The sequence below is a fragment of the Dama dama genome, chromosome 18 (assembly GCF_033118175.1).
Source record: "Dama dama isolate Ldn47 chromosome 18, ASM3311817v1, whole genome shotgun sequence".
Classification (NCBI taxonomy): Eukaryota; Metazoa; Chordata; class Mammalia; order Artiodactyla; family Cervidae; genus Dama; species Dama dama.
Genome location: NC_083698.1, coordinates 48,526,153 through 48,548,477, shown reverse-complemented (window position 1 = coordinate 48,548,477; position 22,325 = coordinate 48,526,153). Strand labels below are relative to the sequence as shown.

Sequence of the window (22,325 nt, the reverse complement as noted above, 5' to 3'; positions counted from 1 at the left end):
TTTGTAGGAGAAAAATTGATAATGTAATTTTCTAGGCAAAAAATAATATGATAAATGATGAAATCTTTTGGGGTCAGTGTCCTGAATGCATTTCTAATTAACTGACTCTCAAAATTTTGAATGACAAAAACTTAGTGATAGTAGATAAATAGTGACCATTTTCATTATGTGTGTAGTTATACAGCTAAACAAATCATTCAGATGTTTACAGTTCTCTCATATTCTTTGAATCAAAATTTACCTAATTTTTCTTTTAGACTAAGCTCCTTTCCTGATACCATTGGGCCCTTTCTCATTACCATTGAAATATCTCATGTGTGCTTTGCATCATAGTACAGGTACTAATCCAGGAACATAGTTTAGATCTTTTAAACTTTGTTTAATAGAGCTTCATACTCAACACGATCAGAGAATCCAAAGAAAAGTTAAGATCCACATCTTCCCTTGTGAAAGTGATGCATCCATTTTTAGTTTTCACAGGGGCCATACTTCAATGTAGATTTGTAGTATATATAATTATAATTTTAATTATATAGAATTATAATTTTATAGAATGGGTTTTGGCAGAGGTTTTATTTTTTTCAATGTATTTATTTTTAACCAAAGGATAATTTCTTTACAATATTGTGTTGGTTTCTGCCATACATAAACATGAATCAGCCATAGGTATACCAGGGAACATTTGAAGCAAAGTAAAGGACAGAAATGGTATGGACCTAACAGAAGCAGAAGATATTAAGAAGAGGTGGCAAGACTACACAGACAAACTATACAGGAAAGATCTTCATGACCAGATAATCATGATGGTGTGATTGCTCACCTAGAGCCAGACAGCCTGGAATGTGAAGTCAAGTGGGTCTCCTGTGCATTCTTTTTTGCCTTATTGCATTTCTTTTTCTTGAGGATGGTTTTGTTCACAGCCTCCTGTACAGTGTTACAAACCTCTGTCCATAGTTCTTCAGGCACTCTATCTATCAGATCTAATCCCTTGAATCTATTTGTCACTTCCACTATATAGTCATAAGGGATTTGATTTAGGTTATACCTGAATGGTGTAGTGTGGTTTTCCCTATGTTCTTCAATTTAAGTCTTAATTTTGCAATAAGGAATTCTTGATCTAAGCCACAGTTAGCTCCTGGTCTTGTTTTTGCTGACTATACAGAGCTCCATCTTTGGCTGCAAAGAATATAAACAGTCTCATTTCGGTATTGACCATCTGATGATGTCCATGTGCAGAGACAGTTCTTGTGTTGTTGGAAGAGAGTGTTTTTTTGTGACCAGTGTGTTCTTTGGCAAAACTGTTAGCCTTAGCCCCTCTTCATTTTGTACTCCAAGACCAAACAAACCTAGATAGCATATTAAAAAGTAGAGATATCACTTTGCCAACAAAGATCTGTGTAGTCAAAGCTATGGTTTTTCCAGTAGTCATGTATGAATATGAGAGTTGCACCATCAAGAAGGCTGAGCACTGAAGAACTGATGCTTTTAAATTGTTGTGCGGGAGAAGATTCTTGAGATTCCTTTGGACAGCAAGGAGATCAAATCAGTTGATCCTAAAGGAAATGAAACCTGAATATTCATTGTAATGATTGGTGCTGAACCTGTAGCTCCAAAATACTTTGGCTACCTACTACAATTAGACAGCTCACTGGAAAAGACTGATGCTGGGAAAGATTGAGGGCAAGAAGGGGGAAGAGGGAGACAGGATGAGATGGTTGGATGACATTACTCACTGAATGGACATGAGTTTGAACAAACTCCAGCAGATAGTGAAGGACAGGGAAGCCTGGCGTGCTGCAGTTCATGAGATTGCAGTCAGACATGACTTAGCTATTGAACAACAACAAATTATCAATAGTGTGTTAATTTATTAAGTGAATCAGTGTACCTTTATATTTTTGTGCTGTTTTCTTTATGATAGGATAGTATCCTCTGTTAAGTTCTTAGATATTAGAACCAAGGATACAAGCTTTAAAATTTCTGTTATGTTAGTCTCTCTAGTGCTCCTATTTGGCAGTGCATCATTGACGAGATAGAAAAGAAATGCAAATAATAAAGTAGGAGGCAGTGCCCACCTTTTCTTCTGCAATAGCTAGATGATATTCTTGTTGCCTCGAATAACTAAAGATCACATTTAGTCCTTTTATTCCTGTGTTTTAAGAAGTGTGTTAGAGAACTGCTATGTACTATTCTTATATGACTTCCTCTCTGTCTTTTTTTAAAAGTATTTTTATTTTTTCACAATTTATTTATTCATTTTTGGCTGTTCTGCATCTTCATTGGTGTGCAGGCTTTTTTGGTGTGTAGCTGTGGTGAGTGGGGACTGCTCTCTAAGTTTCAGTGTGTGGGCTTCTCATTGCAGTGGTTTCTCTTGTTGCTGACTGCAGGCTCTAGGGCACATGGGCTCAGTAGTTGTGGCTCCCGGACTTTAGAGCACAGGCTTAGTAAGGGCTTCCCTGGTGGCTCAGTGGTAAAGAATCCGCCTGCTGATGCAGGAGACAGGAGTTTAATCTCTGCTCTGGGAAGAACCCATGTTCTGTGGAGCAGCAAAATCTGTCCTCTTTGTTTCTTTCTTTCTTTTTTTTTTCTCTTTGATTCTTAATGAGGAATCCCTCAATATATAATATGCTCCCATAATACCTTAATGATAGTTATACCTTTATAGTAATACTTTCAAGGCAGTATTGCTTGGCAAGTGTCTGTGTTTTAGGGCATGATTTAACCTGCAAAGCACTGAAATCTGTGATTAAGTCTTGACAACATGTCAGTTTACTCTTACTGCCTCTTACTCTTTACTCATTCATTCAGCCACTTACTCATTCAACACACATTTTTCTAGTTCTTTCAATATGGCAAGCATGATTCTATGTGCTCTGTATACAGTGAAGAACAAAACAACATGCCAATGGATTACACCAATGTACTTATGTTTACAGTGTAAACAGAATTCATAATGCTGTATTCCTTTGGTGAAAGCTCAAAATGCCAGGACTGTTTTACTAGGTATTCATTTATACATAGATCTTCTTGTGTGGCTTGGAAGGTAGCTCTGAATTCTGTATATGTACAGAACTTATGAATTGGTTCTGATTCTTTATCCCACATAAAATGTCATCTGCATTTTAAAATGTTTTCTATGTGGTTAGTACATAATTTCTTTCTGTTTAAATAATTTTATTTAAAATTATATAATTTCCATTTTGTATTTAAATGTTTTAAAATAAAAAACATTTGTGTTTTTTAAGTACCCTTTATTCATCCCTTCCTTTGTTTATTAAGGATAGATTTACTGAATGCCTACTGTCTCTTGGATATTGTTATAGACACTAAGCTAAGCATGCAATGGGAAAGAGGACAGATGGCTCCTCCTTGATCTTATGAAGCACTTTCTGAGGGAAAAGACAGATGGTAAATAAATTTTGATGGAAATAATCACAGAATGTAGTGAGTTCCAGAAAGAGATAAATAGTGGGCTAAAATAAAGCTGGGCAAAGAGGACGGGAAGGTCTTCCTGAAGAAATGACATTTAGTTGACACCTGAAAGATAAAAAGTACTCAGACATGCAGAAACTGGGGAAAATACAAAGGTCTTGGAAAAGTTTGGTGAATTATGGGAACTGGATGAAGGCCAGCATGTTTGGAGGAATGGGAGAAAGTGGTAAGTGGCATATCATGTAGTAACATTGAAAAAGTAAATCAAAACCAGGTCTGCAGAAGCATTAGCTGAAGAACTTCAGTTTTAAGTGCAATAGGAAACCTTTGAAACCCTTCATTCAGGGTATGATATAATTTTTTTATGTTTGAAAAAAGATCACTGTGGTATATGGAAAATGGATTGGATGGGGACATGAGGGAAGGTAGGAACATCTGTTATGACAGAAAAAGATTGCTCTTATTAACTAGGCTAAACAGACCCAGTGTTCATATTTAAGGCATATTTAAGGCATACTTAAGGCATATTTAAAAGTCTACAGATATTTCACAGTGAAATATTTGAGTATCTACTTTGAAGCTCATTGAAGTTCTTCATGATGGACCACCAGACCACCTTACCTGCCTCCTGAAAAATCTGTATGCAGGTCAAGAAGAAACAGTTAGTACTGGACATGGAAAAACAGACTGGTTCCAAATTGGGAAAGAAGTACATCAAGGCTGTTTATTGTCACCCTGCTTATTTAACTTATATGCAGAGTACATCATGTGAAATGGCATGCTGGATGACACACAAGCTGGAATCAAGATTACTGGGAGAAATATTAATAACCTCAGATATGCAGATGACACCACACTTATGGCAGAAAGTGAAGAGGAACTAAAGACTCTCTTGATGAAGGTGAAAGAGGAGAGTGAAAAAGCTGGCTTCAATATCAACATTCAGAAAACTATGATCATGGCATCTGGTCCCATCACTTCATGGCAAATAGATGGGGAAACAGTGGAAACAGTGAGAGACTTTATTTTCATGGGCTCCGAAATCAGTGCAGATGGTGACTGCAGCCATGAAATTAAAAGACGGTTGCTCCTTGGAAGGAAAGGCATGACAAACCTAGACAGTGTATTTGAAAGCAGCTATGTCACTTTGCCAAACATGGTTTTTCCAGTAGTCATGTATGGATGTGAGAGTTGGACTATAAAGAAAACTGAGTGCTGAAGAATTGATGCTTTTGAACTGTGGTGTTGGAGAAGACTCTTGAGGGTCCCTTTGCAAGGACATCCAACCAGTCCATCCCAAAGGAAATCAGTCCTGAATATTCATTGGAAGGACTGATGCTGAAGCTGAAACTCCAATACTTTGGCCACCGGCTGTGAAGAACTGATTCCTTAGAAAAGACTCTGATGCTGGGAAAGATTGAAGGCGGGAGGAGAAGGGGACAGCAAAAGATGAGATGGTTGGATGGCATCACCAACTCAGTGGACATAAGTTTGAGCAAGCTCTGTTGGTTGGTGATGGACAGGGAAACCTGGCGTGCTGCAGTCCATGTGGTCTCAAAGAGTCAGACATGACTGAGTGACTGAACTGAAGTCCTTTATGATAGAATTTTGGATCATTATACCTCTCCTGGTTATATTCACATTTTTTAACTTTTTCTATACCTGATCTTGGCAATGTTCTCTTTTCATGCCTATTTTCTTTTGTTGTAAGTATCAGACTTGTGCTGGCCAGGTTATGTAATGGTAGGTTCCTCCTATGTCTTGAATATATTCTTGCTCTAGTTCTCCATCACATCTTGTTTTTGAAACCATATTGTTGGGGTTTTACTACATACCTGATCAACCTTTATCTATCACATCTCCAGGGATGTTTACTAGTTCATTTATCAAAATAAGTCTTTCAGATATAGGCACTTGGCTTCTCTTTGTATATGTATATACTATGGTACTCTAGTCCCAACATGCCATTATTTTTTAAATCATACAGACAAATCATCTATATAGTTTAAATCATGATCTAGTTTCTAAATACTGGCTACTAGTTTTTCATTTGTGGTCATTTGCAAAGTGTGCAAATGATCACATTGACTGTTCATGGGTCTGTCCTTAGAGAACACTGTCATCAGCCTCCTGCTGTTTAGACAGGTATAGAATAAGTGTGTGCAGGTGGTAAGCATGTGCATGCTCAGTGTCTCCAACTCTTTGTGACCCCATGGACTGCAGCCCACCAGGCTCCTCTGTTCCTGGAATTTTCCAGTCAAGAATACTGGAGTGGGTTGCCATTTCCTCCTCCAGGGGATCTTCCCAACCCGGGATCAAACCCACATCTCTCATGTTGCAGGCAGATTATTTACCACTGAGCCACCTGGGAATAAGTACTCTGGCTAAAACCCTACAGAGCTAATAGGTTTAGTTTATTCATGCCCTGTCCAGTACAGTATCCACCTGCTATGTATGACTATGTAAATTAAATTATTTAAAATGAAACAAAATATAACATTCAGTTCCCCAGTCACCCACACTGGCCACATTTCAAGGGATCAAGTGCCACTTGTATTAAGTGGTAATGACACCGAACAGTGCAGATATTGAACTTTTCTATTTTTGTGGACATTTCTGTTGGACATTGCTGATCTAGACTATACCCTTTTCAGCGTGATAAGGAATGCTGCTTCAAGCCCTAACAAAGCTGAAAATAATGACCTTTTTACTTTCGTTCTTTAATCTTTCAGGACTTGTCATTCTATCATAAACTTTATAACCTGAGACATTTTAGAAATTAAATGCTGGAACTTGCCTGCTCAATCATTTATACATGCCCCAGACATTATTTTATTAAAGTCATTACATCATGTCCTTGGAAACATTTGTGTTCCAATCAGTAAAAGTAGTTTGGGTTGGTGGTTCCATAAGTGGTCTCTGTTGACAAGAGCCACGAAATACCTTTATATTGCACAGATTAGACCAGGGTCTTTGAACAACTGCTTTGGTTGTTCCATAGTAAATATTATAGAATATTTATTTCTTGGATTTACTCACATTCAGAAAAGTTGGAATGCCAACATTGTTGACACTTCTTTCATTGAAACAAAGAGGGACTATAATAACCAAAGAGTAACTGAGAAATATACCCTTTGATTTGATTAGTAATTTGATTAGTATTGGGAAATTAGAAAACATTTGTACTGTAACAGAGACTTTTGAAGTAGCAAGATTATTGCTCAGTTTCTTGTCATTTTGAATTCACTTGAATTTCAAGGAGACAAAGGTACTTTTTTTCAATAGGTGCATGGAGGCCATGTGTAATAAAAAAAGGTAGGAAATTGTGAATGATGCCATTAGCTTTTTCATTATGATACTCCAATCTGATAGGCAAATTTACCTGAAATGGGGCTTCTCTCGTAGCTCAGTCAGTAAAGAATCTACCTGCAATGCAGGAGACATGGGTTCAATGGGTCTGGAAGATCTCCTGGAGAAGGAAATGACAACCCACTCCACTTCTTCTTGCCTGGAGAATCCCATGGACAGAGGAGCCTGGCAGGCTGCTGTTCATGGGGTTGCAAAGAGTCGGATATGACTTAATGACTAAACCACCACTATATACTATTTAAACTATAAGACTTCATAATGTACTTTCTTAATTACTGCTAACTATTCTCCATAATTTTTGTGTGGTACTGTTAAATGTTTAAGTTGATTATGAAATAATACATAGATTTCTTATAGCAAGCATATTTGTTTCTCCCCTATTTATTTTTGGTCTGTGTTCATTTTCAAATTTTTTTATTTTGCTTACAGTTTCTCCTATTTTTCTATTTGATTCTTTGTTAAAGTTATTATTCGCCTAATTGCAAAATGTCAGTCTTATACTTGTGTAAATATTTCTAGTGTTATGATTGTGTTGGTATCATCACAAGATGGTTTCCCCACAGTGTTTAGGAAATTGGAATGCCAAATTGAAATAGAACAGAGTTCAGATAATTTAAATATCATGGAAACTAAAAGCAAATCGTGGTTGTTAATATTTTTTTTTAGTTATGGTATAGAATATTTGTTCCTCAGCCAAAAATTTCCACCATGAGAAAGCCCACATAGTACCAGGAGTATATGTTTTAATGTGAATGCACCTTATCTTTATTAAAAAAAACTGTGAATTTTTGCACTTTTGAAATGTTAACTGAGTTTCCTGAATATGTATCTCATCCTTTCTCATAACTAATTGGCCTTATAGTTATGAGTCCCTCATAATCATTGTATGACAAATGAAATTATTTATAACCACCAACGAGATCAGTTGTCTGCCAGCAGGCTGAGAGTAATCTCTTCATAAAAAACAGACTTTACTACTTAAAACACTTAACTGCAGTGTTAGCTCTTCTGTGAGGTTCAGTGAATAGTTCCTGAAGAATGAAGGAGAGAAATGAATAAGTGTTTTATTCAGTGAAATTTGAATTCCATTAGCTTAACGTGTTCTTACCTCAAATAGTGGTTCCTAGAACAATTATTGCAGCTGCTGGACCCAGGAAAGTAAAGCCAAGGAAAATAAAATTGTGTGTATTTTGATATTGGTCATGATGGAATTAGAGGTGGGTGTGGGAAGAATGGGAAAAGATGATGGAAAAAAGTCAAGTGTGTGCTGTTCCCTTCCAGGTGGCTGCTTCTTTGGTTGTGTTGTGCCTATTTCCAAAGTGAGTATTCCACGTCCTATTGTGGATTGTATTTTGTTTCTGTTGATTATTTGGGTTTTATTAAACCTTATAATTTCCACTCTGCTTCATTTCCCCACTGTAATGTAGTAGAGAATTGAGTTCTTTTGTTTAAAATTGTGTGTGCAGTTTTTGTAGCTCATTATCAATTTTTAAAAGATCTAGTCGTGTTTAGTTTCTACAAAAGGCGGTAACAATGTTTAAGACAACCTTGGACAGTTAATATTTTCTCTGAGTATTTGAAATTTTATCTTTTTCAGTGGTGGAAAGCTTAGTCTGTTTTCTTGCAATAGTAAGTCCTTCAGGTTAAAGGCATAAACTCTGCTAATGAAATATGTTGTATTGCTTTAGACTCAAATTCAGCATCATTTACATGTATTGGTAATTCACTGGACAAGTTTGATTGTCAAGTAATAATTTCCTTTTGCTTTACAGAATACTTTTTCAAGACAAAGGGAATAGTACTAAGAGTGCAAATAACAGTTATGCAGTGATCATCACCAGCACCAGCTCGTATTATATTTTTTACATTTATGTGGGAGTAGCTGACACTTTGCTTGCTCTAGGACTCTTCAGAGGTTTACCACTGGTGCATACTCTAATCACAGTGTCAAAAACTTTACACCACAAAATGCTACAGTCTGTTCTTCAAGCCCCTATGTCAACCCTCAACACGTTGAAAACAGGTACTTAACTAGATGTACAAAATGAAGCTGCTGCTCCTCCACAAAGAGGGGCTATAAGTTGGCTGATTTTGTGGTGATGACATTGGCTTTTGCATGGAGGCATTTACCCTTTGTTGAGCTTCCTTATGCTGGGCGTGGACCTGTCTCTGGTATTATAGGCTCTCAGGTACTGTCACTCTTCATATTTCTGTTTGTTAGATTAGTGCAGTTTGTTAGGACACAATGCTGATGGGTCTATAGCAGCAGAAGCAGGCCCTTCTGTGTCAAATATCCTTTTCTATTCAGATATTTGAGCTAGCTCCCTTCTAGGCATCTTGTTGTCAATGTATAGTGCTATTTAAAAGGGGAGGTGATTTGAAGAGATCCAAAAAGCAAAATTCTTTTACTAATGAAATATTTTGATGAAATAGAGTAATCTAGTTTCATATAACTGTTCAAAGATAATCCCATAAATTCATTCCAAATTTTATTTTAAATGGGTGGGGGTATCCCAGATATATTTTGAAAGTACTTTTTACATTATCATAGAGGTTGGTAAAGGAGTACCATTTTTAGTTATAAGATCAGTAAGGTCTGAAGATCTAGTGTATAATGTAGTGACCATAAATGATAAGGACTAGAATATTTGATTATAAAGGAAAAAATAAATTCCAAGCCTGAGAGTTTTAGAGTGATTTGTATCTAAAAATCTCAAGATAAGAATTAACCATCATTTTTTTTTTCTGGGTAATAACATTTCAGTGTTAATATTCAAGAGGATCTTCCTTATATTTATTCTGAAGCCCTTGTGTGTCACTGAAGTCTTGCCTCATTTAGATATATTCATCACCATGCTCCGTTTTAGAGCTAAGACGTTTTAGACCTGAAAGGGAATGTCCAGTTCCCTTCATCCAGTGATTTCATTTTTTTTCAGTGGGAGAGCTGAGCTTCAGAGAAGTTAGGAGTTTTACCCAAGATTCTAGCAGTGAGAAACTGGCAATGAGATATAATGGAAGGAGCATGGGCATTGTTTGAGGTCTGTCTTGTCCTCTTAAGAGTGATGATCATGGGCAAGTTACTCTTCTGAGACTTGGATCCACATCTGTAAAATGAGAAAAGGAATACTTATCTCAGAAGACCATTGTGAAATGAAATAAGGTCATCACCTACTGGCCGTTACATAGCCAACATCAGGTCAATGCCAATTACCCAGTCTTATCCCCTTTCTGTTGTTTCCCATCTGAAATATGCTAAGCACCAGAATGATTTTTTTTTTCTTTTTTTTTACCAAAGTGACTTTCATTTTCTACACAAAATAAATACCATAGGCTACTCCCCCCACAATTTTGTATTTATTTATGAAAAGGTATATAAATATGATTAATTAAATATGCTAAATAATATATCATTAGTAAGGACTAGGAGATAGTGACAAAAAATAAGCATTGGATAATTCCTACATAAAGCTTTTTGCTGAGGGCTCAGATTGACACAAAATAAATATGACATGGTCCAAGTGACCTCTAGAAGTTTACAATCTAGAAAAAAGACATAAGACATGTATACAAGCAACTATACAGCATGTATATAATTATTATAACACAGAAGTGCTGACAAGATATTTCAAAGGTATTCAGTGTACCCAGAGGAGGAAGGGATTAATTTGAAAACATTGCAAATGTTTTCAAATTGCACATTGTAAATGTGCAAACATTGACGTGTCCTTGCCAGAGAGGTATTTGAATTGGACCAGGAAGGAGACAATATTTTTTAGCAAGTAGAGATGAGGGGAAAGGGTTTTCAGGCAGAGGGAACCACATGGGAAGTGCGAAGAAATAGGAGAGAGTAAAGTGTATTTAAAGAATAAATCAGATTGATTGAAACAGAATGTTTGAAAAGAGGAAGCTTGTTCCTCGGGTGGCTTAAGGTCAAAATCATGGAAGCTATTAAGTATTAAACTAAGAAATTATGACTTTATCCTGCAGTTCATGGGGAGGGTAAATGATAAGATTCAATCTTATCAAAAACAATTTGTACAGTATTATTGGGCTTCCCTGGTGGCTCAGAGGTTAAAGCGTCTGCCTGCAATGTGGGAGACCTGGGTTCGAACCCTGGGTCGGGAAGATCCCCTGGAGAAGGAAATGGCAACCCACTCCAGTATTCTTGCTGGAGAATCCCATGGACAGAGGAGCCTGGTAGGCTACAGTCCACAGGGTCGCAAGGAGTCGGACACGACTGAGCAACTTCACTTCACTTCTATGTTATACTTTAATTGTATGTCTAACTCACCCCGAGGCAATGAATTCCTTAAGGGCCAGGAGCATGGCTGATTCATGTCTGTTGTCTCCATGCCTAGCATTGTGCCCAGTGCCCCGTAAACACTCCATGTGTGACACTTTTTTCATTGAAGGAAAAAATGATCAGTCTTACAAATGTGAGTTTGTAATTTAGAAGACAGGCGGAAGTTAAATTGTCAGTGAAGACAGTAGAAAAGGAGAACACGGCCAAAGAGGGCCACATGGTGGGCAGGGAGGGTTTGAGAACAGCCACAGGTTGTGCTGAGGTGTGTCAGAAAGGTGTGGAAGTTGAAAATCAGGGAGGCTCTACATTACGAAATAAGGAAATGATGAAAGCATAGCCAGAAAAATACAGAACTCAGGCTTGTAAGTGTGAGATTATGGTAGTAGGAGCCTGCCTATTCCTGACGTAATTTGTGATAAGGGCTCTTTTACAGACGTTGGGCTTTGTGTGAATCTTACAGCAATCTATATTTCAAAATTTCATAAAATATTCTATATATTCATAAAATCTTACCAGCAATCTGTATTTCTTGAACACAGTTATTTAGAATCTTTGTACAAGTTTCTTCGAATCCTTGTTGTTTGTTGTCATTCAGTTACTAAATCATGTCAGACTCTTTGTGACTCCATGGAGCAGTGCACCAGGCTCCCCTGTCCTTTACTGTCTCCCAGAGTTTGCACAAACTCATGTCCATTGAGTCGGTGTTGCCATCCAACCATTTTCTCACCCTCTGTTGCCTCCTCCTGCTCTCAGTCTTTCCCAGCATCAGAGAATCCTTGTACAACACTGAAATTATCTATAGCCTTATATATCTGATTATATGTTCTTTTGTATTTGAGTTTTGAATGCTTCTGCTATGATCCAAGTTTATCAAATTTTGATATATCTTTTTAAGATTACTAGTTTTTGAAGAATTTTTCTTTACCTTGCAGGTGGGATCCTTAATAGATTCTCCAAAGATATAGCAGTTTTGGATGATCTTCTGCCTCTTACCATATTTGACTTTGTTCAGGTTTGTAAAAATAAGTATTATTAAGTGACTTCACTTTGTTGCACTTTTTAAAAGTATTTAGAAAAGTTATTAAGAGTAAATTAATTCTTGCTTATTTTTCATTTGGTTAAGAGTTTGAACCATGTCTAGTATATGAATCTTTTCAATATTAAAAAAAATCTTCAAGATAGTCATAAATTTAGTAAATTCAATAATAAGTCAAAACTGTTTACCTGACCAATGTGTTCTGTTGTGCTAAGTTGCTTCAGTCATGTCCAACTCTTTCCAACCCCACGGCCTGTGGCCCACCAGGCTTCTCTGTCCATGGGATTCTCCAGGCAAGAACACTGGAGTGGGTTGCCATGCCCTCCTCCAGGGGATCTTCCCAACCCAGGGATTGAATCCAAGTCTCTTATGTCCTGCATTGGTAGGTGTGTTTTTACCTCTAGTGCCACCTGGGAAGCCCTTACTTGACCAGAACCTAAGGCAGTTCCTCATTTAGATACAATAGCCCTCTACTTAGAAGTGATTTAAGTCTTATAACAGACCACTTTCCCCCAAATCACTGTCCATGAAGTGTGATGTTTTTGGCATTGACATCACCTTTGATAGAAGTCACCTACATTCAGACGGCCTGGGTTACAATGACGATCAGTTGGTTTCCTGGTGGACTATAGTTTCACCGAATCTCATCCATGAACAACTTTGGCACAGATGGCTAGTTAGCAGTCTCGCAGTAAGGACCATAATGCTGGGACAGAAGTATGGGTAAGTTTTCAGGTAGGTGAGAGAGGAAGGAAAAATTCAGGATTAGTGAGGATTATCCCTGGGTTATAGATCTGAAGGCATCTCCAGGGCAGGCTGACACGAGCGTGTGTCCTGGGATGGGGAGATTGATGGTGAAATGGAGCAGGGAAGAAGGTGAAGGTGACCTAGGGGTAACCTTGCTAGGATTCCATTAAGTGATAGAACTTGAGTGTTGTTAGTTAATAACCTTGGCTATTGAACCAGGTTTGAAAGCAGATTCCTGGCTGACTTGGGTTGAGCCTCAGGTAGTAAACAACAATGAAGTCTCAATGACCTCCTTGGAGACAGTTGGAACAGGATGCTGCCCATCTCAGGATGAGTTGCCCCTTTCTCCTCATCCCCCATCCCTCCTCCCACTCCCGCCACTGAGAACCTATGAAATAAAATAAAGGTTGCCACTTTTGTGTGTATACACAACGATGTTGGCAGGTTCACAAAAACCAGATTGCCAGTTTGCCTCATCTGAAATGATTGGCACAGCCAAACACGTTAACCATTCCAAGTAAACTGTAGTATTTTGAGTTTCCTTCAGTTACTATGTTTAGGGATATAACTCAGCAGCTGCTGCTGGAATTCATTAAAAAAATGCTTTGAGTTCATCATGGAAAGAAGCGTTGCCCATGTCTTTAATTTCTGGACATTTCTTCCTTGTTCTATGCTTATAAATAACCAGACTGAAATATAATATTAAGTCAGTTAAAAAATAGAACGTGGACATCTTGACATAATTGCAAAAGGATTCGTGAATGTTAGCCCTTGCTAATTTTTTCTTTAAAAACTTTTGTAGCCTGCTGAGTATTATCTGAATCAGTGTAAGATTCATTTAAGAAATCCTTTGGGAGAGTTTCTTTTTGAACATGTATTTTATGAATTAGCACTTTTTGACACATGTGATGGTCTCATCCTTTCTCTTACAACAATTTGAATAGTTTCTGCTCAACTTCTAGTGTTTTGGGGTTCACTAGTCATTGCCTCATAAGTGATTGGGCAGGGTTCCTTTATATTGATTTCCCTATTTTGTTTAGAAGAGGCTCTCACATTATGGAAGCATGATACGGCAATCAAATACAATAAAAATCCAATTAATTTTGATTTTATTTAAAAATGCATGCATTAGAGAGGCCCTTTAAATTGTGAGCGCTGTTGGTTGCACTTATGTTCAGGTTAATGAAATTCCTTTCTAGTCACATTTCAGAAACAAGTTTTTCACAGAATAAGGCATACCTATGAATTTCTTTTTTCAAAAAAGTGTAATTTATATTAACTCTAGTTCTTAACATTTGATAATATTCTGGGAAATTTGCTTTCTGGCTTGGATACTGTATAGTGGAAATGAAAGATCCAGATTCTGTTTTGCAAATAGCACTATTTGTTTTACCTTAAGTAAGACACTTAATCTCTAAGGATATCATGTTTCTAAAATGAGGAAGATGTCTGATGATGATCACTTTCAGTACTAAAGTCATATGCTTCAGATTGTCATACTGGAAATGGACCATAATGTGACAAATTTGAACTTGAAGCCACACAGAGAAAAATCTATCCTAGCATCCTGCTTATCTCTATGAGCTTCCCAGGTGGCTTAGTGGGTAAAGAATTCACTTGCAATGCAGGAAACATGTGTTTGATCCCTGGGTTGGGAAGATTCCCTGGAGGAGGGCATGGCAACCCACTCCCACAGTATTCTTACCTGGAGAATCCCCATGGACAGAGGAGCCTGGCAGGCTACAGTCCATAGGGTCACAAAGAGTTGGATACGACTGAGCACACATAGAATTTATCTCTATGTTTGAGTGCCAGATTTTTTTTCATGAAACAGAAGCCTGCACATCTTAAAATGTGCAAATCTCTTTTCAACCTCAAAACCTTTAGGTCTTTTTATTTCCTCTGTCTTAATATAGTGAGCCCTTCTACTTTGATCTCTGCTGTCTTTTACATCTTCCCCCCACCCTTATTCAATTAATTCCATTAATCTGTTACTTAAAAATTCTCAAGGGCTATCAATTATGAACTAAATTGCAGATCTGGTGTTCAATGCCTGGTTTTAAATAGATATTTATCAATCAGTCAGTTAATGCACCTTCTAAATTATTTCAAAGTGATCCTTCATTCTTATCATCTGCTCCAGTTACACAGGCAACACTATGTTCCCTTCTGTGTCAGGAATACTTAGAAGCTGTTTTTGGTGGATGAAAATGGTGCCTTGCAGGTTTTATAGTCTGTTGATATTTTTTCCCCTAGAATTTTAGGACTTTGATAAGCTTGAATGGGAATTAAGATCTGTACTCATATTTCCATCTTGTATTTAAGTCTGTTTGTTTGTTTTGCTGTCCTCTCTTTAATACACCTGGTCTGATGTGACTTGATTCTTATTCACTATGAATTAAAAGCTAGGACAGAATTTAAAGTTTCTTTGTGTAATTAGAATACCAAGCATAGTAAAGTAGTGCCTTTAGTTTTGCACAAGTGCTAAATTATTACCTTCTGACCTCAGTGCCTAAGGATGACTCCTTACAGAGCAGACTGAGTTGTTTTCCTCAAAGCTTAGACTTAGTTTTTCACCTCTCAGATAGGGCTATATTATGAATGATTATAATCACTGGAAGTCTACCTTGTGACTATTTCATCACTTTCAGTTGTTCCACCTTATCCATTATTCTCAGACCTTCTGTTGTACTGGTTGGGTCGGCTACACAATTCTTCCTGTTGTATTGTAACACAGTTACAATTTCATTCCTAAGAATATCAACCATATCAGCAATAATTAAAAAAACAATGATCACTTTCCCCACTCATTGTTATAATACAAAAGCTCCAGATTGGAATTATATGGTAAAAATAGCAGAAGACAAATGAACATAGTGCCCTTTATAATTGTCAACAGTAAACAGATGAACAAACCCTGATTCTAGTGAAATAGCTGAATGTTTCCCTGCTATAAATGCAACACTATTTATCTTTCATACACACTGGTGTTTCATAAAATGGCTCATTTAAATTAAATTGTAGTTCCTAGTAAATAATGCTTGGAAATTAATTTTTCTCTTTTTTTCCCGTAAGACTCTCTTTATGAGAAATGAGTATCCTCAGTTAAAAAACTGAGTCCTCTGCGTTGATGAAGTCTTGTCATGTAGTAACTAGGGTGATTGAGGCTTTCTCATTGTACTGGTGGCTCTTGTAGGGCAAGAGCAGAATAGAGAGGACTTTCCTTAAATTGGCTTCCCTGATAGCTCAGTTGATAAATAATCCGCCTGCAATGCAGGAGACCACGGTTTGATCCCTGGGCTGGGAAGATCCCCTGGAGAAGGTAAAGGCTACCCACTCATGTATTCTGGCCTGAAGAATTCCATGGACTGTTTAGTCCATGGGGTCGCAAAGAGTCAGACATGACTGAGTGATTTTCACTTTTACTTTCCTTAAATTATTGTCGTCATATGTAGTTAGTCCAGAGTCTGGCACAGCAAAGATTTTTCTGAGTATTTCTTGAACAAAAATGAGTGAAGGGCTGGTACTGTAGAATTTGATGATGGACACGTTAGAGGCATTTTCTCTATTACACGCATCGTTGAGATATGATCATCTGAAGCTTTAGATGAAAATAGCAACCCATTCAAAGAAGATTTATGCAGATGTTACATCCTCATTCATGTTCCCATCTGCCAAAATGTTCTGTATTTCTGCATCAGTTGGAAAGTGTATGTGTCACTCATGGCAGCTGGTAGAGAACTGGATTGCTGATTATCAGATAGATATTATGATAGGTTTATTTTTCAACCCTTGTTGTGACAGCTACCTAATTTATACTTTATTCACATGGGTAATTATGGAGCAAATGCTGGCAGATTTTTTTTTTTTTTTACTTTTTTATACATATGAATTTTGTGTCACTTGGAAATATAGAATTTAAGCCTTTAACTTGATTTGAGGAACACCAGTATAATCACCTTGTTTCTGAGACCGCCCACATGGCTTCACTTTTGGGGTGGATAATGTGAAGAACTATCTCTAATGAATGGGCTTGACTTAAACACAAAATTCATTTGATAACACATAAGAGAAAAAATGGTCTGATTTCAAATTAAATCAGCCCTACCCCCAAAATCTTCCTTTTTTTTTCCGCATCAAGGCCATCTTCAGTTGTTTTACGGGCAAAGAACAAAAACAGAAAGGGCAGTAAAATTCAAGTATAATTTTTTTTCAATCTTAAATGTTAATCATCTAGATTCAGAGAAATCAAGTAGCTTACCTAGATGACCATTCATACTAAAATTATTTTAAAATAAAAAGTTTTTTTTAAAAGAAGCCCAGGCTAGAAAGAATTACATTCATTTAAAATTTTTCATACAACACTTTAAAGAGTATAGGAAGTGGAAATAGACTAAGATACAAGAATACCATGTTTTCTAAACTTCAAAATGTTATTATGAGCAACCTAAGCCATTTTTGGAATTTTGATAGATCTTATGAAAAATGTGCTTTAATGTGACCACCTTCCCAGTAGGAAGATACCTGCCCTGTATTTAAAATGGAACAGAGTGCGAAAACCTTGTTTAGAAAACATTGGTAACATACCTTGTCTACTTTGCAACATGGAAATATTTACTTATCACTGTGTTTTCTTTGATCCTACAGTTGTTATTAATTGTGATTGGAGCTGTGGTGGTCGTCTCAGTTTTACAACCCTACATCTTCTTAGCTACAGTGCCCGTGATAGCGGCTTTTATTCTCTTGAGAGCCTACTTCCTCCACACCTCCCAGCAACTCAAGCAGCTGGAATCTGAAGGTATGGTACAGCTTGTGACATGCCCACAAGAGCTACCTGTGGATATTTATCTGCAATTCATCTACTTTTTCAAAATGTTTTTCCTGTTTTTAAACTCTTGCATGATATGACAATGAGTTTTAAAAATGTCTAAGTATATTTCAACTTTGATTCAGGGCCATTTCTATACATTCTCATCATATATACCTCTCCTGGTTCTTATATTTTGTTAATAAATAATTTTTATTATAACAAGTAACAAATTTTACATATTAATTAACAAATATCAAATTTATTAATAAACAGCAAATTTTTTAACAAAAGTATTATTAAATATTATTTTTGAGAATTTGACCATTGCCTTCCTTCAGATTTAAAATGTAGTGTTAAACCACAAACTCTGCAAAACTATTTAAGCGTAGAAAAGGAAACAGTAAGTTATAAAACACATGTAGATTATTTTTATGAATTAATGACTGTGACTTCATTTTGATTTTAAAACAAGTATATAGAGTCTTAGGAGGCTTGATGTATATGATATCTGTTCTTAATTATATGAATTAAAATTTGAAATGATAGTGCCACTATTTCTAAAGGTTTGTCTGTGTTCCTAAATGAGACTGGACAAAGTTCTTTTCAGACACCTTTCCTTTCTCTCCAGGAGTCTGCTTTTTGGTGTGCCCCCAAACACTGCTTGAGCTCTTTGGAAAGCACATTGTTCAATAACATCCTTTGTTTAGGTGCATTTTCAGGGGATATATTTCCAGTGTTCTTCTACATTGAAGGTTATTTGCTAAATTAAGTCACACAGACTTTCTTAATTGAGGCATTGAATGAATTGTCTCAAAAGAGAAACATTTTCAGCAGTGATTAATTTAGGATTAGTCAGATAAACAATACCCAGTGGTAGCCAAGGCATATGAATTAATAATGGCAACGATTTTATAATAAGTTTCCATCCATGGTAACCAAGTTAAAAAGGAGGGTAACTCATTAAAAAAATTACAGATTGCATCTATTCAAAGTTTGCGCCACAATGAAAAACCTTTCTATCCAATGATGTCCTTTGTTTGATTACTTGTTTGATTACTCTTTAAGTTACCCTTTCTAAAGGAGGAATTTGCATTATGTATTTACATGACTTGCATTGTTCTGTATGGAAATATTTCACAGGCAGGAGTCCGATTTTCACTCATCTTGTTACAAGCTTAAAAGGACTATGGACACTTCGTGCCTTTGGACGGCAGCCTTACTTTGAAACTTTATTCCACAAAGCTCTGAATTTACATACTGCCAACTGGTTCTTGTATCTGTCAACACTGCGCTGGTTCCAAATGAGAATAGAAATGATTTTTGTCATCTTCTTCATTGCTGTTACCTTCATTTCCATTTTAACAACAGGTACTATGAACTCCTTAACTATTTAGCTAAGCATTTAATTTAAAGCTTTGTCAGCCAGTAAAATGCTGCATTCATGTAGGTTAAAATTTTTAGGTATCATTAAATTTTTTTAGTTTATTCATCCAAAATTTGTTTATTGTTGAATGAATGATTTCTGTGAATTAGAGCTGCAGTTGAAAAACTGAGATATATATATTTCATCACAAGTAAAATGAAAACCTGTATAGACAAGTGAGTTCTTCTAATGAAAAAAGTTGAATTACTGAGCTATAAGAAGTATTGAGATATATATGTTACAGTGAATGAAGATTCCGAGGGACTGCCAAATTTGATGGGTTGGTTGGTTGTAAGAACAGAATTCTGTTCAAACAAAATGAAGCAAATGTTGGAGAGTTACAGGAGGGCCTGTGGGCAGAAGGCACACTGCACCTCCACGGGAAATGGACCAGTCGTGGAGAGTCATGCTCAGAGCTTCCCATCTCTGGAGGCCAGATGCTGGCCATGTCCATTCCTTTCTGTGGCCACTTTATTCATTTCTCTTTCTCTAAAGACTGGTTTGGTTAATGTCCCAGAGCTGTGCAACAGTGACCTAGTATGGCCTGTCCAGTCAGGGCCCTTGAGTGAACAGCTGAGTTCCTCTGTGCAGTTACCAAGTATTGACAAGAACAGCAAACAGGCTCATATTGGCTCCAAGGTCCACCTGCAGTCCCACAGGTGCTGAGAGAGTGGTGGATTCCTCACCTTCACTGTTCTCTCAGCCCAAGGCTTTGGGAAATGACTCTGCAAAAGGAATTCAAGGCGGCAGGCAAATGAAATAAATCCTTAGCAGTACAATAGTTTGGGGCAACCTTAAAACAAAAGAAAGTTTCTTTTGTGGTTCAGAATTAAACAATTTTTTCTTTAATTAAGTTATTTGAAACAAGGTCCGAGAGGGCTGAATGAACAAGGATTTGTTAACAGTGAAATCACACCAATATACCATGTACTATAATGTAATGATTAAGGATCTGATTGAATCCTGGCTTATTAGGCATGATAGAGCATTCAAGAATCAGTATCGCACAGGACCTATCTGTGAAATCAGATGCCCAGCCAGAGTGAATGTTAGCCACACAGCTAGTATCAACCCTGCCTCTGCTGGTCTTCACCTGTGGTGACTTGTACACTTTAGTCAGCTACTCTAAAGCCCTCATTTTCCTCATGTGTAAATAAATACAGTTGTGCCTATTTCATAAGTTTGTGGTGAGAATTAAATGTGATAATTTGTGCAAAGCACTTAGTGTAGTGCCTGGTCCATAGTAGGTACCCAAAAATCTTATGTTACTTACTATTGTTATTATTTTTAAAATTTTATCTTACTCTCATCTTAATATTCAGAATGAGTAATGTATTGGGCCCTGGATAAATTTTACCTGTTTAAAATAAGTGATTTAATATTAAAACCACATACCTGCTGTCTATGGTTTGTCTTTTATTAGAATAATTATGGAAGCAAAAATTTCAATTCATAATAATAGGATGACTTGTTTCTCCCAATTTTAGAGCCCTGAAATTGTTTTATCATGCATTACAGCTGCAGGGCTTGACTCTCAATTAAGATAACATAAATTAATAACAATTTAAGGACATTCTTATTAGAAAAACTTTAGGGCCATGAATACAGAGTATTTGTAAATTTTAATTAGTGGTCCCCTCTAGCCCTTAAAGGGCTTTCCTGGTAGCTCAGATGGTAAAGCATCTGCCCACAATGCGGGAGACCTGGTTTCGATCCGTGGGTTGGGAAGACCCCCTGGAGAAGGAAATGGCAACCCACTCCAGTATTCTTGCCTGGAAAATCCCATGGACCGAGGAGCCTGGTAGGCTACAGTCCGTGGGGTTGCAAAGAGTCGGACATGACTGAGCGACTTCACTAGCTCTTAAAAACTAACTACTCTAATTAAGCATTTGAGTATTGTTCTTCCTATCTGAACTAATCAATTTTTTAACTCAAAGGGCAGTCTTCTCTTTTTCCAAATGGCAGACCCATGAGTTCTGACTTCTCCATGAAACTCTTAAGTTTTTTCTTCCCAACAGCATCTGATTGACAGAGAAAAGTCCTCCTTACAAAGACATGAAGCACATCTAAACATCTTCTGAATGCTGCTCACAAACCTCTCTCCTGCTTTTGACTTCTTTGTAGAGAAGCGTATTCAGACATAGAAAGTCTTTCCATTGTCCATTGTAGTCTTTGAAGATATTATTACTTACAGAGTAATAGTAGAAGAGATAAAAATTACATTACCCAACACCAACATCCCATTTAATATCTGAAGCATTTAAAAAAGGGCAACTCTTTACTAATATGTGGTCATTCTTTGATTTAAAATATTGGTTGAATAGTAACAGGGCATATTATCACTAGTGATGCGTGCTGTGGGGAACTGAGATGAAAAATGGTTTAAATTGGCGCAGAATCTAAATGTAACTTTAACATATGCTATCTTCTAGGTATACATAAAGCAGTTCACAGAAAAGAGAAATAGCCTAAAGTTTGTTTATATATATTTTCCACCTATAGGTGAAGGAGAAGGAAGAGTTGGGATTATTCTAACTTTAGCCATGAATATCATGGGTACATTGCAGTGGGCTGTAAACTCTAGCATAGATGTGGATAGCTTGGTAAGTATTTTTTTTTAACTTTTATGAAAAAAATTCAGACAAACCAAAAAGTGTAGATAATAGCATAAGGGATGACTGTATACCCAGCCCCAGCTTAAGAAATAAAACTGCAGATCAGTTGAAGTTCACTGTATCTCTTATTAAACCTGTATCTCTTCTTTCTTCCATATAAATAGCCACAATCAAGATCTGGTGCTACTATGAACATTCTTGCAGTTCCTTGCCTCGGATTTTTCTAGGATAGCCACCCAAGAGTGGTATTGTTGGGTCATAGAATTCACCCATGTTCAACTTTGCTAGATGGTGCTAAATTGTTCTAAGATCTGTTGTACCAGATTATACTCCCATCAAGAGAGTATAAAAGGGGACTTCCCTCTGGTGGTACAGTGGCCAAGATTCCATGCCCCCAATGCAGGGGGGGCCCAGATTTGATCCCTGGTCAGAGAACTAGATCCCACATGCTGCAACTGAGACCCTGTACAGCCAAATAAATAAGTATTCTTTAAAAAAAAGAGAGAGTGTAAGAATTCTCAGAGGTCCATAGGTATTATATACAACACTTGATAATGTCAGACTTTTAAAAAAATTGAAGTATAGTTGAT

General features: G+C 36.9%; 1 protein-coding gene across 3 annotated transcripts in view; it reads left to right on the top strand.

The window, feature by feature from the left end:
- CFTR (CF transmembrane conductance regulator) overlaps window positions 1-22,325 on the top strand; it is a 192,406-nt gene that overhangs the window by 107,594 nt on the left and 62,487 nt on the right. For all 3 annotated transcript variants that reach the window (XM_061165291.1, XM_061165292.1, XM_061165293.1), the window contains exons 16-21: window positions 8,083-8,120; window positions 8,574-8,824; window positions 12,037-12,116; window positions 17,535-17,685; window positions 18,838-19,065; window positions 21,623-21,723. In XM_061165291.1, the coding sequence (XP_061021274.1) occupies window positions 8,083-8,120; window positions 8,574-8,824; window positions 12,037-12,116; window positions 17,535-17,685; window positions 18,838-19,065; window positions 21,623-21,723 (849 nt within the window). The remainder of the gene's footprint in view (window positions 1-8,082; window positions 8,121-8,573; window positions 8,825-12,036; window positions 12,117-17,534; window positions 17,686-18,837; window positions 19,066-21,622; window positions 21,724-22,325) is intronic.